Raw genomic sequence first — 18,683 nt, forward strand, 5'->3', positions numbered from 1 at the left:
ACACTAGGACACTAGAGGGTTAATTAGGGGGACACTAGAGAGTTAATTAGGAGAGTGTTAAACCAGGTATTAGCTGAGATAGATTTCCTGGTTTAGGTCAGTCGGGGGTAGCCCCTGGTACGAGTCAGAAGGCATTGTTCCTGAGAAGCCTAGCTGTCACACAAAGTGTGAAGCAGAGCAGAGCCCCTAGCCATCCTTAGCAGAGAAGAAGTGTGTGGTACCTACAGCAGAGAAGAAGCCAGTGGAAGAGCCACTGTGGAGAAGTCAGCCATAGTCTGGGAGCTGATGAAATAGAGAAGCCAGTGGATGAGTCACTGTGGAGAAGTCAGCCATAGTCTGGGAGCTGATGAAATAGAGAAGCCAGTGGATGAGTCACTGAGGAGTTGTCAGCCAGAATCTTGGAGCTGATAAAGTAGTCGAGCGGGCACCCAGCGAGTGCACGGACAAGATTACCAAAAGTGGGTGGACGTCCTAGTAGACGAGTATCTTCGTGGGCTGATGTCGGTCACAGGAAGGGAGGTCGAAGTGCCATTTTCACCGGGCTTCTCGTTCCACTGTTACTTTATGGTCCACTCCGGTGTAGCTGAAGAAGATAAGTGCTGCTGTAGAATATGTATTGTTGGTACCATGTTGAGAGTCCTATAGGTGTATTGGATGCTCTGTGTCATGCGGAAAATAAAGCTGAACTGTTTGAAGTTATTCCGGCCTCTGCCTCCAGTCTTTTGAACCCCAGGAGGAGTGAGAAATGTACCAGGAATGAAGCAGCCTCCAGCGCAGAGAGTACTGGAGCGGCTGATGGGACTACCCCCCGTCGGTGCTTTTACAGAGTAACTTGGTCAGAGATTTGAAATTGTCAAAGAGGCAGGCAGAATTATTGGGATCAAGGCTACAAGAACGGAATCTCTTATTACCAGGCACAAGATTTTTTGTTTTTCACAGTCGTCAAGAAGACCTTAATCAATTTTTCAACCATGTCGACCATTGGCAATGACGTCTTGGGGTTGTTTGGTGCTCTTGGATGTGAACATGACCCGAAGGAATGGCAACTGTTCATTGACTCATCAGTTTTAAGTCTGAAGGCTGTTTTACTACACAACGGAAATATCTATCCTTCTATACCTATTGGACATTCTGTACACATGAAAGAAATGTATGAGAATATGGAGTTACTGTTGATTCACATTAATTATAGAAATTATAACTGGAACATATGTGGTGATCTAAAAGTTTTTGCACTTCTTCTTGGACTTCATCTTGTATATACCAAGTATTGTTGTTTTATTTGTGAGTGGGACAGTCATGCACAAGAAATGCACTATTTCAGAAAGGACTGACCACTCCGCGAAAACCTGGTTGGTAGACAGAAGAATGTTAAACATAATCCTCTCGTTGATCCAGCAAAGATATTTCTCCATCCTTTGCATATTAAACTTGGGCTTATGAAGAATTTTGTCAAAGCAATGAACAAAGAATCTGAAGCCTTTTCTTACTTGCGACAGGAATTTCCAAGAGTAAGTGATGCAAATATTAAAGAAGGTATTGGCCCACAGATCAGAGATATAATGAAGGACATTAGCTTTGATGGTGTTTTTCAAGGTGCTGAACAAGTGACATGGAGAGCCTTTAAAGATGTGACCTTCAACTTCTTGGCAACAGCAGGGCACCAAACTTTGAACAACTCGCGGACAACATGCTCACAGCATATCATTTGATGAAATGCAATATGTCACTAAAAATGCATTTTCTACATTCTCACTTGGACTTTTTTCCAGCCAATCTTGGTGCCGTTAGCGATGAACACGGTGAAAGATTTCACCAAGACATTGCGCTGATGGAGAAAAGGTACCAGGGAAAGTGGAGTATGTCAATGCTGGCTGAATCTTATTTGAGAAGCATCTGACATGGATTATAGACGAAAGTCGTCTGCAAAACACTTTTGAACAACTGCTTTTGCTACTGACATCAATGCACATATATGTAGTGTCTCGGATGTCATGATGTAACTATAAACTGTTGTTTCTTAGAAACCTTACGTGATACTGACTTTTGGAGCATATATTCGTGTTCAGAATATCAAAATCTCTAAGATAAAATAACATTTTCTCAGGGGACAAGAACTTCCTGAAATTTGTTGCTGCGCAGTGTAATGAGTTTGATTTTTGTGAAATTGACCTGGGAGAAAGTAAAAATTAGGGCCTTTATCTTGGTACAATAAACATTTTATGGGACAGGGGATGAAACCATGGAAATAGACTTTAAAGAAGTTCTCCAGTTCAGACAACCCATTTTCATGTATTCTATTCAGAAATTGAGGTAAAAGAAGAGGTCCTCTTTTCTATCTTGTGCCCATGGTGACAAGCAGCTACAAAGAGCTTCTCTTACTCTGGAGGACCTGCCATGTCCTGCCTTACACAAGTAGCCAATTGATAGGACTGGGCACTGAGTAATACTTCATTTACCCTGTGGTGGCACTGCAAAGAAACTGAATAGCAGATTTCCTCACAGATTACATCTAATCACTGGGGGAACCTTGTGATCAACTTGTTACCAAGGCACCCCAACTAAGAATTGTCAAAAGAAGAGAGCTCTTTAAAGCTGTGTGCCCACGTAGCGATTTTTAAGCATTTTTGCCGCAATTTTCGGCGCGAAAACGCTGCGAAAATGTTTACAAATCATGTACAGAACGCCCCCATGCATTCCTATGGCATTCCGCACATGCTGTGCTAATGCTGCGCTTTTTTCCGCAGTGGAATCGCATCGTGGAAAAATCGCAGCATGGTCATTCTTTTGTGCGGAATCGCAAATAATTGCTGCGATTCCGCACCCATAGGAATGCATGAGAACTGCTTACTTCCCACATGTTGCTATGCCAACCATTCGCGAAGTTAAGCGTCTCATGTGCGGTGGGTACCCACGGTGTGGAGGAGAGGAGACTGTCCTCCAGGCCCTGGGCACCATATCCCTGTGAAAAAAAGAATAAAAAATAAAAAATCGGGGTATATTTACCTTCCGGGGTCACGCGCTGCATTCCCGGCCCCAGTGTTCCTAGTAATGCCTTGCGGCAAGGTCCTATGATGACGTAGTCTCGCGTGACTCTAGCGGCCTCGCGAGATCGCTATAGCAACGCGAGACCAACGTTATCACAGGTCTCGCAAGGCATTACTGGGAACGCTGAGGCCCGGGAAGGCAGTGCGTGTCGCCGGAAGGTAAATATACACCGATTTTTTTATTTTTTTTAGCATTTTAACATTCTATCTTTTACTATTGAGGCCGCATAGGCGGCCTCAATAGTAAAAAGCTGCTCACACTTGTCAAACACTATGTTTGACGAGTGTGACCAACCTGTCAATCACTTTCCAAGCAATGCTTCAAATCGCTTGGAAAGTGCTTGAATATCGCACACGAAAATCGCGGCAAAATCGCGAACATAATCGCGGTAAAATCGCGGTGAAATTGCGCGGAAAAAAACGCGCAATTTCTGGGAAGGAGTCCGGTTTTTAGTGTCTGGAATAAAACGCTACGTGGGCCCATAGCCTAAAGAGAACCTGACAGCTCCACCTTGCTCCTCAAACTGCCACCACGCATTTATTCTTATATTAACCCCTTACCTACAATGGACGTAATATTCTGTCCATGTGACCCTGGACCTAATTACCATGGATGGAATATTACGTCACAGCGATCAGCGGCGCCCACGTGGTGAGCGCCGCTGATCGCGGCCGGGTGTCAGCTGATTATCACAGCTGACACCCGGCACAATGTGTCAGGGGCGGTCACGGACCGCCCCCGACACGATAACCCCTTGCACACCGCGATCAAACACGATCGCGGTGTACCGGGGGTTAAAGGGAAGCATCGGCAGGGAGGGGGCTCCCTCCGTGCTTCCCTGAGCCCCCCACGGCAGCGCAATGTGCAGCGCTGCTGCGGGGGCTCCTTTCCTGCAGGTCCCCGGATCCAATATGGCGGCGGGGACCTCCGGGGGCCTGCAGGAAGCTGGCTTCCTCAGTGCCTGCAAAGCGCAGGCATGAGGAAGCCTTCTGGACTGCCTGTGACAGATCGCTGATCTATCACAGTGATCTGTGATGTGACAGATCAGCGATCTGTCACAGGACAGTTTTGTCCCTCCTGGGACATTGTAATAAAGTAAAAAAAAAAGTGTAAAAATAATTTTAAAAAAATCGCTAAATAAATTAAAAAAATAAAATATTCCCCAATAAATTCATTTTTTGGAAATAAAAAAAAAAAACAATAAAAGTACACATATTTGGTATCACCGCGTCCGTAACAACCCGCCCTATAAAACTGTCCCAATAGTTAACCCCTTAAGCGAACTCCTTAAAAAATAAAAATAAAGAACGAAGCAAAAAAGAATGATTTATTATCATACCGACGAACAAAAAGTGCAATAACGCGTGATCAAAAAGACGCATATAAATATCCATGGTACCGCTGAAAACGTCATCTTGTCCCACAAAAAACGAGCTGCCATACAGCATCATCAGCGAAAAAATAAAAAAGTTATAGCTCGCAGAAAAAAGTGATGCAAAAATAATTATTTTTTATATAAAATTGTTTTCATTGCATAAAACCGACAAAACATAAAAAAACTACCTAAATGAGGTATTGCTGTAACCGTACTGACCCGAGGAATAAAACCGCCTTATAAATTTTACCGCACCCGGAACGGCGTAAACGCATCACCCAAAAGAAATTCATGAAACGCTGTTTTTTGTAAATTCTGCGTCCCATAAAACAAAATAAAAAGCGATCAAAAAATGTCACGTGCCCGAAAATGGTACCAATAAAAATGTCAACTCGTCCCGCAAAAAATAAGACCTCACATGACTTGGTGGGTCAAAATACGGAAAAATTATAGCTCTCAATATGTGATGATGCAAAAACTATTTTTACAATAAAAAGCGTCTTTTAGTGTGCGACAGCTGCCAAACATAAAAACCGCCGTAAATAGTAAATTAAACCTCCCGTTATCACCCCCTTAGTTATGGAAAAATAATAAAATTAAAAGAAAATGTATTTATTTCCATTTTCCCATTAGGGCTAGGGTTAGGGTTAGGGTTAGGGCTAGGGTTAGGACTAGGGCTAGGATTAGGGCTAGGATTAGGGTTAGGGGTGTGTTGGGTTTAGCGTTGCAGTTAGAATTAGGGGTTTCCACTGTTTGGGCACATCAGGTGCTCTCCAAATGCAACATGGCGTCTGATCTCAATTCCGGCCAATTCTGCGTTGAAAAAGTCAAATGGTACTCCTTCCAAACTCTGCCATGCGCCCAAACAGTGTTTTACCCCCACATATGTTGTATCAGCCTACTCAGGACAAATTGCAAAACAACTTTTGGGGTCCAATTTCTCCTGTTACCCTTAGGAAAATAAAAAATTGGGAGCAAAAATATCATTTTTGTGGAAAAAAATGATTTTTTTATTTTCACGCCCGGGCGTTATAAACTTCTGTGAAGCACTTGGGGGTTCAAAGTGCTCACCACACATCTAGATAAGTTCCATGGGGGGTCTAGTTTCCAAAATGGGGTCACTTATGGGGAGTTTCAATAGTTTAGGTACATCAGGGGCTCTCCAAACGCACACGACACCCGCAGACCATTCCATCAAAGTCTGCATTCCAAAACGTCACTACTTCCCTTCCGAGACCCGACGTGTGCCCATACAGTAGTTTTCTCCCACACATGAGGTATCAGCATACTCAGGACAAATTGGACAACAACTTTTGGGGTCCAATTTCTCCTGGTAACCTTGGGAAAATAAAAAAATTGGGGACTAATTGATCCTGTTTGTGGAAAAAATACGATTTTTTTATTTTCATGCCCGGGCATTATAAACTTCTGTGAAGCCCTTGGGGGTTCAAAGTGCTCACCACACATCTAGATAAGTTCCTTAGGGGGTCTAGTTTCCAAAATGGGGTCACTTGTGGGGAGTTTCCACTGTTTAGGTACATCAGGGGCTCTCCAAAAGCTACATGACACCCGCAGACCATTCCATCAAAGTCTGCATTCCAAAACGTCACTACTTCCCTTCCGAGCCCCGACATGTGCCCATACAGTAGTTTTCTCCCACATATGGGGTGTCAGCGTACTCAAGACAAATTGGACAACAACTTTTGGGGTTCAATTTCTCCTGGTACCATTGGGAAAATAAAAAAGTTGGTGACTAAAAGATCATGTTTGCGGAAAAAATGCGATTTTTTTATTTTCACGCCCAGGCATTATAAACTTCTGTGAAGCACTGGGGGGTTCAAAGTTCTCACCACACATCTAGATAAGTTCCTTGGGGGGTCTAGTTTCCAAAATGGTGTCATTTGTGGGGGGTTTCCACTGTTTTGGTACATCAGGGGCTTTCCAAACGCGACATGGTGTCCGATCTCAATTCCATCCAAAAACGTCAAATGGCGCTGCTTCCCTTCCGAGCTCTGCCATGCGCCCAAATAGTAGTTTACCCCCACATGTGGGGTATCAGTGTACTCAGGACAAATTGCACAATAACTTTTAGGGTCCTGTTACCCTTGGTAAAATGAAATTTGGAGGTGAAAAGATCATTTTTGTGGAAAAAATATGATTTTTTAATTGTACCGCTGTACGTTATAAACTTCTGTGAAGCCCTTGGGGGTTCAAAGTGCTCACCACACATCTAGATAAGTTCCTTAGGGGGTCTAGTTTCCAAAATGGTGTCATTTGTGGGGGGTTTCTACTGTTTAGGTACATCAGGGGCTCTCCAATCGCGACATGGTGTCCGATCTCAATTACAGCCAAAAACGTCAAATGGCGCTCCTTCCCTTCCGAGCTCTGCCTTGCGCCCAAATAGTGGTTTACCCCAACATGTGGGGTATCAGCGTACTTAGGACAAATTGCACAATAACTTTTAGGGTCCTGTTACCCTTGGTAAAATGAAAATTGGGGGTGAAAAGATCATTTTTGTGGAAAAAATATGATTTTTTAATTGTACCGCTGTACGTTATAAACTTCTGTGAAGCCCTTGTGGGTTCAAAGTTCTCATACATATCTAGATAAGTTCCTTGGGGGGTCTAGTTTCCAAAATTGGGTCACTTGTGGGGGGTTTCCACTGTTTAGGCACATCAGAGGCTCTCCAAATGCGACATGGCGTCCGATCTGAATTCCAGCCACTTTTGCATTGAAAAAGTCAAACGGCGCTCCTTCCCTTCTGAGCTCTGCCATGCGCCGAAACAGTGATTCCCCCCCACATATCGGGTATCAGCGTACTCAAGACAAATTGCACAATAACTTTTGCAGTCCAATTTCTCCTGTTACCCTTGGTAAAATAAAAAAAATTGAACCTGAAGTATTTTTTTTGTGAAAAAAAGTTAAATGTTAATTTTTTTTTAGATATTCAAAAAATTCCTGTGACGCACCTAAAGGGTTAATAAACTTCTTGTATGTGGTTTTGAGCACCTTAAGGGGTGCAGTTTTTAGAATGGTGTCACTTTTGGGTATTTTCTATCATATACACTCCGCAAAGTGGCTTCAAATGTGATGTGGTCCGTAAAAATAAAATGGTGTTGCAAAAGTGAGAAATCGCTGGTCAATTTTTAACCCTTATAACTTCCTAAAAAAAAAAATTTTGGTTCCAAAATTGTGCTGATGTAAACATGTGGGAAATGTTACTTATCAAGTTTTTTGTGTGCCAAATCTCTGTGATTTAAGGGCATAAAAATTCAAATTTGGAATATTGCAAAATTTTAAAATTTTTTGCCAAATTTCCGTTTTTTTCACAAATAAACGCAAGTTATTTGATTGAAATTTTTCCACTAACATGAAGTACAATATGTCACGAGAAAACAATGTCAGAATCACCGGGATCCATGGAAGCGTTTCAGAGTTATTACCTCATAAAGGGACAGTGGTCAGAATTGTAAAAATTGGCCCGGGAGTTAACATGCAAACCACCCTTGGTAGTGAAGGTGTTAATACCCTTAATTTTAATTAATACTCTCACAATTAATACCTTTATATTAATACTATTCCTAACAAGCAAATTGTACTGTATATTTAATTACACTATATGGCAAAAAACATTTTATAAATCCATTTACAATATGCTAATTAGCCTCAGAATATTCGAGGGGTTGTCTGTGTTCCTACATTAGTCATCTCATTAATCTTGTTGCCATGAAAATTAGCCAACCCTTTGCAAATGTTGTGCATGCTCGCAACATTTATCCTTTCATGTTAGTGCACATTGAAGCCTGGTCTTCGTTCTTCAGACAGAGCATTTCCGAAAGTTACATATGTGAGTGATATTTGCAAAGACCCAGCAGTGACACTGGGGTGTAATTAGTTGAATAGTGTGATGACAAGTCTGGGGAAATCAACACCCCCCGGTCTAATTGTCTGATACTAATTAGCATATTGCAAACAGTTATGGGGGACCTGTCAGATTCATTTTAAAGAAGAGATATGAAATTATTAGTGTCAATTATGTAAATTCCAGAGTACAAATCTAGAAAAATGTGGCTCTTGGATTAAGCATGAAAAAGGTAATTGAAGCAAAAACCAGCAAATAATTCCAGCGGATGCTTCCTGCTTGGCCATAAAATCCATTTTATTTTTATCTTTTAAAATAGTTCCATGTGGCAGAAACCCAAATATATACAGGGGGTCAGAAGAAAAAAAGGGCACACTGCTGCTTTATGCGTGCAGACTATGCGTTTCGACCTTACTAGGTCTTCTTCTAGGTCTTAAGTGTGAGTAGTGTTCAAGATAGTAATATACCCTGCTTCCAGGAACTTGATCCAATTACAAAATTTGGCTTAATTAAAATAGGGTGTATACCCTTACACAGGGATAAAACTTTGTTAGGGTATGAGCACTAGGGTGACCGCAAAAAATCGATGTCGGAATTTTGTCCGTCTGGACCCCACAAAACGATTCCCCTTTCCAGATATTGAGATAGCCAAAATTTGAGCTCGATCAAACGACGTTAACCCGTGCCGCTCGTCGCTCAAAGTTTGAAAAAATCCAAATTGAGGTATTTTAAGATTTAGGTATTTTGCATAGTCTGTTAGACTATAAAGAATGTGACAACAACATTGCAGAAATAGCCCTGACCAAATTTTCGAACCATTTGTGGTATTTGAATGCAGAGTTGGTGGGATTATTGTTTTTTGATCCCACCATTACAGACAATGAAAAGTTGTTAATGGCTAATAAATTGCTCAGTAGCACAGATGAACCATCAGAGCACGCTAGGGTTGTAAATCCAAAAGTTAGGAAAGAAAAATTAAAAGAGGTAGGAAGTAACCGACTTTAACGACCTTCTGACAAAAGATGAAGAACAAAAGCAATATGTCCTGCAAGTTGTAAGCAAATGCCGAGCATTATATTCTGACGTTTCAAAAACTACTTTAACAAAAGCTCTAGAATAGATTAGATAACTATGTAAAATTATCAACTCATGTAGGTTAGCGTGCTCTGATGGTTCATCTGTGCTACTGAGCAATTTATTAGCCATTAACAACTTTTCATTGTCTGTAATGGTGGGATCAAAAAACGATAATCCCACCAACGCTGCATTCAAATACCACAAATGGTTCGAAAATTTGGACAGGGCTATTTCTACAATGTTGTTGTCACATTCTTTATAGTCTAACAGACTATGCAAAATACCTAAATCTTAAAATACCTCAATTTGGATTTTTTCAAACTTTGAGCGACGAGCGGCATGGGTTAACGTCGTTTGATCGAGCTCAAATTTTGGCTCTCTCAATATCTGGAAAGGGGAATCGTTTTGTGGGGTCCAGACGAACAAGATTCTGACATTTTTTCCCCCCCATATGAGATCCGGTCACCCTAATGTGCACACACTGCAGATTCACCTGCGGGTTTTTTTCCCGCGGAACCGCAGGTAAAATCGCAGGTAAAGTGACCTGCGGTTTTGCTGCAGTTTGGCCTGCGGTTTTGCCCTGCGGTTTCACACCTCTACTATGTTAAAGGTGTGAAACCGCAGCAGAATCCGCAGAAACAATTGACATGCTGCGGAAAAAAACCCGCTGCTTTTCCGCAGGTAAAAAACCGCAGCGTGAGCACTGCGGTTTTGAAAACCCATAGGCTAACATGGTAATGTACCATGTCTGCGGAAATGCTGCAGTTCTGCAGGGCCAAAACCGCAGCAAAACCGCAGCATGTGCACATGGCCTTAAATACAAAATGTACTACATATTTAAAGCATATCGCTGCAAAGTGCTCCTGTGTACTCCTCAGAGGAAAACATGGAATCCTCTGATGAATCCGGAGAAGAAAGAAGGACTATGCTGGAAAATTCTTCTAAGGCGGCATTTCCAAAAAACGGAGGAAGCGTTTCTTCTGACCCCCTGTATATATTTGGGTTTCTGCCACATGGAACTATTTTAAAAGATAAAAATAAAATGGATTTTATGGCCAAGTAGGAAGCATCCGCTGGAATTATTTGCTGGTTTTTGCTTCTATTGCAACATGGGTGTGCCTCTCCCATTACAACTCCGTGCGGCTTCCTGGCAGTGAGCAGAACCACTAAGGACGTCTAACTGGGTGAGCTGGCTATAATTTTTCTTGTTTGAAAAAGGTAATTCACCACTTTTGTCGGAGCTGTTTCAGTAGAATAGGTGGGAAATAACAGATCTAAAGAGTCAAGGATGGTGAAAAGAAATAATGTATATGATAATGTAGTTTTATATGAATTTCCGACACTCTTCACAAAAAACAGTCCGTATTTTTTTCCCTTTGTATTTCATCTCTCATCAAACTCACTCCATCTTGTTGCTTACTCTTACAGTGTGCTGGTCTTATTTCTGAGATTGAGGAACTGCAACAACGTCACCGCCTCAGCCAGGAGGAACAGGAGAAGCTGCAGGAAGAGCTGAGGTTGTGCAGAGAAGAGATCCATAGGCTGAAGGAGAGTGGCTTGCAGGTAACTAATGTTTATTTTTCTAAAACGTAGTGATATTTAAAGTACAATATATGCTTCTTCTAGCAAATATAGCGTTTTGTTGTTCCACACTGCATGAACCCTGGGTCACTGATCAGTATTCTGTGTGTATGCATGCTGCCGAGTCACCTTGCTTTTTATACTTTAACTGAAAAACTGCTAACTTTCTTCTTCACTTCTTTACAAACATGGCAATTTATTCTCCAGTGAGTTTCCTATTTCCTATTGTATTTATTCATCAGCGGGTCTTTTTTCAGATTCTGAAATGTATAACATGTACAAATGCAGAACTTGTCAATGACTGCTTAGATGAGTTAAGTTCAATACAGAGGTGGCCACTCTGAATCTCCGCACTGTTTTTGGAGACCAGCATCTAGACCTGTGCTGGTTTTGGGTCCTGTTGAATTTTTGCCTCCTGGAATTTTTTTAAGAGAAAATCTCATCTAGAGAGGACCCCAGTGCAACCATGGTGAGGTTTAGGTAAGTAAATGTTTTGTAGCTTGAATCTGATTAGATGCTATAGCCAACTTTTCTACTTCTTGGGACTATATTGATAAATCTCCTGATGTTTTCTGTAAAATTATTATTTACTTCTCATTAGTAGTTTTCATACATAATGGTACATGCAATACATAATATACAGCTCTGGCAAAAATTAAGAGACCACTGCAAAATTTTCAGTTTGTCTGATTTTTCTCTTTAGGCTGGAGTCACACTAACGAATAAATCGGACGAATGCAATGCGATAAAAAATCGCATTGCATTCGTCCCAATGTTATTCTATGGTGTAGCTTCCATCATCCATTTTTTTTTCGGAACGTTTCCTCAGACCGAGACAATCGCAGCATGCTGCGATTGTCACTGATTTTCGGATCGGACTCGCAAATGCAAGTCTATGGGTGTGATTAAAAATCGGATTACAAACGGACAAGATGTATGACTTGCGATAAAATTGCAAGATTTCTCCAGGTCAACAGGAAAGAGCATCAGGCATTGGCATTGGATGTCAATTGGATCCTTAGATGCGAATAAAATTAGTTCATCGCCGGAAATTCGGATGACAGACGGATCCCTGGACAAGAAACCTTTGTGCAATTTTGTACCGTAAAAATCGGACCGATTTTTTAATCATTGTGTGTGACTCCACCCTTATAGGTATACTAGCTGAAGAGCCCGGCGTTGCCTGGGCATAGTAACCAACTGTGGTTAGTTATAACAAATTATAATGATTATATTGCACATAAAAACATTTCACATCATATATTCAACACTACAGATTTGCAACACAAATTAACTAAACGATTACCCAATTATTGATAGTATTTTATTTTCAACTCATTCAAGAGCATGGAGATTGCAAATCGATCCCTACTACTTAAATCGATCCCTACTACTTTCAAGGACTGTCCCTGAGCATTGTTAATGGACATTGCAAATAGCAGTTGAACTGGAAACTGGAGGCGTTTAAAATCAAAAAACAAATCAGATGGAATGAGTGGAATTCTTGGAATGAAAATGTCCTCTCCTTTGGCACATCCTGTTTCTGAGCTGTGTATCTATCCCTATCCTGTGTGATAATGTCTGCTGAGCTGTGTACCTAATCCTCTCCTGTGTGATACTTTCTGCTGAGCTGTGTATCTAATCCTATTGTGTGTTACTGAGTGCTCAGCCATATATCTAATCCTATCCTGTGTGATACTGACTGCTGAGCAGTGTATCTGATCCTATCCTGTGTGATACCGTCTGCTGAGCCGAGTATCTAATCCTATCCTGTGTGATACTGACTGCTAAGCCGTGTATCTAATCCTATTCTGTGTGATACTGTCTGCTGAGCCGTCTATCTAATACTATTCTGTATGATACTGTGTGCTGAGCTGTGTATCTAATACTATACTGTGTGATACTGTCTGCTGAGCTGTGTATCTATTCCTATCCTGTGTGATACTGACTGCTGAGCTGTGTATCTAATCCTATCCTGTGTCATACTGACTGCTGAGCTGTGTATCTAATCCTATCCTGTGTGATACTGACTGGTGAGCCATGTGTCTAATCCTCTCCTGTGTGATACTGACTGCTGAGCTGTGTATCTAATCCTATCCTGTGTGATACTGACTGCTGAGGCATGTATATAATCCTATCCTGTGTGATACTGGGCTCCCCTTGCAGTCTGTGTCAGAGGGTGGTCTGTGTTGGCATGGTAATAAATTGTGTTATTTCCAGCTTTACAGAAGGACGATATCACCATAGAAATGATAAGAATAATAGGCAAAATTGTTTGGTGAATTGGAATGCGTGGGGTTAAAATTCCGCCTCACAACATAGCCTATGACACTCTCGAGGTCCAGACGTGTGACTGTGCAAAATTTTGTGGCTGTAGCTGCAATGGTGCACATGCCAATCTCAGACATAAACACATACGTACATACATACACTTTTTCCCCATTATGTACCTAGGGGCAACATTTTTTAGTGAATTGGAACGCGTGGGGTTAAAATTTCACCTCACAACATAGTCTATGATGCTCTCGGGGTCCAGACGTGTGACTGGGCAAAATTTTGTGGCTGTAGCTGCGACGGTGCACATGCCAGTCCCGAACATACACACAAACATACATACACTTTTCCCCCATTATGTACCTAGGGGCAAAATTGTTTGGTGAATTGGAACACGCGGGGTTAAAATTTCGCCTCACAACATAGCCTATGACGCTCTCGGGGTCCAGACGTGTGACTGTGCAAAATTTTGTGGCTGTATCTGCGACGGTGCAGATGCCAATCCCGGACATACATACATACAAACATACACACACATTGAGCTTTATATATTAGATTTTTGAATAAAATGTAAAATGCTCTTTTATTGTATAAACTACTGACAACATGTTTTCGAATTTCCAAGCACTAAATTTTGTATCTATTTTCAGAAAATGAGAAATGGTCAAAATAACAATAAAATGCAGTGCTTGCAGACCTCAAATAATGCTAAGAAAACAAGTTCATAATCATTTAAACAATACTAATGTTTTAACTCAGGAAGAGTTCAGAAATCAATATTTTGTGGAATAACCATGATTTCATGCGTCTTGGCATACTTTCCGCCAGTCTTTCACATTGTTTTTGGGTGACCTTATGCCACTCCTGATACAAAAATTTAAGCCGTTCTTCTTTGTTTGATGGCTTGTGACTATCCATCTTCCTCTTGATTACATTCCAGAGGTTTTCAATGGGGTTCAGGTCTGGAGATTGGGCTGGCCATGACAGGGATTTGATGTGGTGGTCCTTCATCCACACATTGATTGACCTAGCTGTGTGGCATGGCGCATTGTCCTGCTGGAAATAACAGTCTTCAGAGTTGGGGAACATTGCTTGAGCAGAAGGAATCAACTGTTTTTTCAGGATAACCTTGTATGCGGCTTGAATCATATGTCCTTTGCAAAGATTAACCCGCTCAATTCCAGCCTTGATGAAGCATCCCACTCTTCCACCAAATTTCACAGTGGGTGCTAGACACTGTGGCTTGTATGCCTCTCTAGGTCTCCATCTAACCATTAGACGACCAAGTGTTGGGCAAAGCTGAAAACTAGAATCATCAGAGAAGACTACCTTTCTCCAGTCCTCTATGGTCCAAACCTTATGGTCTTTGGCAAACTTCAGCCTGACTCTCCATTGTTTCTCATTGATGAAAGGCTTTTTTCTAGCTTTATATGCCTTGAGCCCTGCCACTAGGAGCCTGTTATGAACTGTTCTGGCAGTGCATTTAACCCCAGCTGCCATTTGCCATTCCTTTTGTAGGTCACTTGATGTCATCCTGCGGTTGCTGAGTAACATTCCAATAAGATGATTATCCCGGCCAGTGGAGAGTCGTTTTCACCCTCTGCTGGTCTGTAGCTTTGTTGTCCACCCATGTCTGCTGCTTGACCTTGTTGTAATGGACTGCCGTCTTAGAAAATTTAAGGATGGAGGCAACATGACGCTCACTGTATCCCTCTGCTGGTAAAGCCAGAATTGAGCCCTTATTTTCCTCACTCAAGACTTCTCTTTTCAACGCCTTTGGCATAGTTAAAAGTTATTTTTTCATTCCTATTACTTTTGGGATATTACTAGCACTTGTTTTGCCATCCAGCTTGTCCTATTGCAAGAGGATTGTGAACACCACAGCAGGGTTTTTTATACTTTCCTTCATTAAATAAGATTTGGTTCAGGTGATCACCTAATCAGAAGCACATTAAGTAGAATGAGGTGTACTCTGGCTGGAACTCAACTGACACTGGAATGGAATGGCTGTAAGACATGGAGAGAAGCTGATTTTTATAAAACCATGCAGGTGTCTCTTAATTTTTTGCCAGAGCTGTATTTGAGAAAATTCAGATTGTCTACATGAGTACAGATTTGTAAGTTCCCTCTCTAAAAATAACAGGTGTAATCTGTAGGGTTTAGCAGTGGCTACTAACTGTTGTAGTCTCAGCTATTTAAGACAGATTTGTCACTAGATTTCACAATATAAAATATATGCATTATTAAATACATCTCCTAGACCTGATGAGGCTGGTGTACTTACTGTAAGGGGTTGTCCAGTCAGATTATGTTAATGATCTAACTTTAAGGTAGGGCAACAATATTGGATTGATGGAGATCCGACATCCAACAACGCCGCGACAGATACTTAATGAACACAGACAGTGCACCATAACCAGGCCCATGCGATAGGGGGGCCTGCAGACGTGAGTGCCTCTTTCAGTTGGATGTGTGTCAGAGGAAGAAAATTCAGCTGAACTGTATTGCTGCTCAAAAACCTGGCTACTCCCTGCTCTGCAATACAAGCCAGCAGTTAACATCTGCATGTTTGTTATGGGCTGCGATTGGCAGTGATGTCATGCGCTGCCCACTACGGGCACTCTAAAGTCAGCTCACGACCTCTGCGCCAACTATGGATGAGGACGCCACACGTCATGAGGCAAGTGAAAGTAATAAGAATTATTTGTTTTTTAAATGTGTTGTGGAAGAGCAGCAGAAAATAGGACATTAGTACTGAAAGGGGTCTAGGATGGGGGAAATTATTCCAGGAAGAGGACATTGTTACAGGAAGGCGCCCATAATGGGGGACATAATTTCAGTAATGGGCTATAACAAAGGATGTTATTAAAGGAATGGGCCAGGATGGGAACATGGACCAGGATGGGAACATTATTACAGGATGGGCACATTATTACAGGAAGGGGCCAAGATCGGGGACACTATTGCAGAATGGGGGACATTATTACATGGGGGATATTAGAATCATAGAATCGTAGAGTTGGAAGGGACCTTCTGGGCCATCTGGTCCAACCCCCTGCTCAAAGCAGGATTCGCTAAATCATCCCAGTCAGATGTCTGTCCAGCCTCTGTTTGAAGACTTCCATTGAAGGAGAACTCACCACTTCTCGTGGCAGCTTGTTCCACTCATTGATCACTCTAACTGTCAAAAAGTTTTTTCTAATATCTAATCTGTATCTCCTCCCCTTCAGTTTCATCCCATTGCTTCTAGTCTTTCCTTGTGCAAATGAGAATAAAGTTGATCCTTCTACAATGTGACAGCCCTTTAGATATTTGTAGACAGCTATTAAGTCTCCTCTCAGTCTTCTCTTTTGCAAACTAAACATTCCCAAATCCTGCAACCTTTCCTCATAAGACAGGGTTTGCAGACCGGTCACCATTCTGGTCGCTCTTTTCTGAACTTGCTCCAGTTTGTTGATGTCTTTTTTAAAATGTGGTGCCCAAAACTGGACACAATATTCCAGATGAGGTCTCACCAAAGAGGAGTAGAGGGAAATAATGACTTCACGTGATCTAGACTGTATGCTTCTGTTAATACATCCTAGAATTGCATTTGCCTTTTTTGCTGCTGCATCACACTGTTGACTCATATTCAGTCTGTGATCTATTAGTATACCCAAGTCTTTTTCACATGTGCTGTCACTTAGCCCTATTCCTCCCATTCTGTATATGCTTTTTTCATTTTTATTGCTCAGATGTAGTACTTTGCATTTCTCCCTGTTAAAAACCATTCTGTTAGTTGCTGCCCACTTCTCCAGTTTATTTAAATCTTTTTGAATCCACTCTCTCTCTTCTCTAGTATTAGCTATCCCTCCTAGCTTTGTGTCATCAGCAAATTTAATCAGTTTACCCTCAATTCCTTCATCTAAATCGTTGATAAAGATGTTGAACAATACAGGGCCCAGGACAGAGCCCTGTGGTACCCCACTTGAGACATTCTTCCAACTGGATGTGCAGCCATTTACGACCACTCTTTGGGTCCGATCACTAAGCCAGTTATGAATCCACCTAACAGTTGCCTTGTCCGTTCCATACTTAGTCATTTTTTCAATAAGGATTGTATGAGAGACTTTGTCAAATGCTTTGCTGAAGTCAAGATATACTATATCTACAGCATTTCCTTGATCCACCCAATCAGTGATACCGTCATAGAAGGAAATTAAGTTAGTCTGACATGACTTATTAGTTACAAACCCATGCTGACTCTGTTTAATCACTTCATTCTTATCCAGGTATTGACATACATGTTGTTTAATAATTTGTTCAAAGATCTTTCCTGGTATAGAAGTCAGACTCACCGGCCTATAGTTGCCTGGGTCCACCTTCTTCCCCTTTTTGAAGATAGGAACAACATTTGCTCTTCTCCAGTCTTCTGGCACTTCTCCTGTTCTCCAAGAATTTTCAAAGATTATGGAGAGGGGTTCAAAAATTTCTTCTGCTATCTCCTTCAGTACTCTGGGGTGTAATTCATCTGGACCTGGAGACTTGAATTCATTTAGGTTAGCTAAGTGTTTCCTCACTATCTTTCTGTTTATAGATATCCTGGATTCTTCTATTCCCTTAATAGGACAGTGAATAACAGTTGATGTTACATTTCCTTTCTCAGAGAAAACAGATGCAAAATAGGAATTTAAAAGTTCAGCCTTCTCAACATCCTGTCTTACTATTTCATTATTTTCATCCTGTAAAAATCCTATAGCATCTTTGACTTTTCTTTTACTTTTGACATATCCCCAAAATCCTTTATTATTGCTTTTGACATCTCTTGCAAGCCTCAATTCATTTTCAGCTTTAGCTAATCTGATTTGTGCCCTGCAGGTTCTGCAGACAGCATTATATTCTTCTTTAGATAAGCCTCCCTCTTTCCATTTTATAAACATTTTTTTTCTTCCTTTTTAGCATGCGCTTAAGTTCTGTGTTCACCCATCCTGGTTTCCTTAAATGCTTCCTATTCTTCCCTCTTTTCGGAATTGTTAACAACTGTGCTTTGAGAATTTCATTTTTCAAAATTTCCCATCCTTCCTGGACATTTTTGTCTTTAAGGATATCCAGCCATTGGATCCCTCCAATTCTCTTTCTGAATCCCTTAAAATCTGCCTTTCTGAAATCTAACCTTGACGTCTGAGTCTTCACAGGTCTTCCGCCTCTAGTTATCCAAAATTCTAAAATAGCATGGTCGCTACCTCCTAGGGTCCCAGCCACTTTTACCTCCTCAACCATTTCCTCCCTGTTTATAAGGATTAGATCCAAGGTAGCAGTTCCCCTTGTTTTCTCCCCTACCTTTTGGAAGATAAAGTTGTCAGCAAGAGAGGATAAGAATTTCCTTGACCTGTTAGTTTTGCCTGTGAGAGATTCCCAACAAATGTCTGGATAGCTATTTTTTGGAGAACTTGGCCATTTGATGCATAAAGAGTTCATCCATATCTT

The 18,683-nt window shown here is 41.4% G+C and overlaps 1 protein-coding gene across 4 annotated transcripts in view; it reads left to right on the forward strand.

Moving 5' to 3' along the window:
- Window positions 1–18,683, forward strand: part of CCDC136 (coiled-coil domain containing 136) — a 291,047-nt gene that overhangs the window by 121,771 nt on the left and 150,593 nt on the right. For all 4 annotated transcript variants that reach the window (XR_012232949.1, XM_073579215.1, XM_073579213.1 and 1 more), the window contains exon 8: window positions 10,791–10,925. Coding sequence is in view for 3 of the 4 variants with exons in the window: in XM_073579215.1 (XP_073435316.1) it covers window positions 10,791–10,925 (135 nt within the window). In the remaining variant the exon portion in view is untranslated. The remainder of the gene's footprint in view (window positions 1–10,790; window positions 10,926–18,683) is intronic.

The sequence above is a fragment of the Dendrobates tinctorius genome, unplaced genomic scaffold, assembly GCF_039654945.1.
Source record: "Dendrobates tinctorius isolate UK_male_01 unplaced genomic scaffold, ASM3965494v1 ptg000062l, whole genome shotgun sequence".
NCBI classification, from domain to species: domain Eukaryota; kingdom Metazoa; phylum Chordata; class Amphibia; order Anura; family Dendrobatidae; genus Dendrobates; species Dendrobates tinctorius.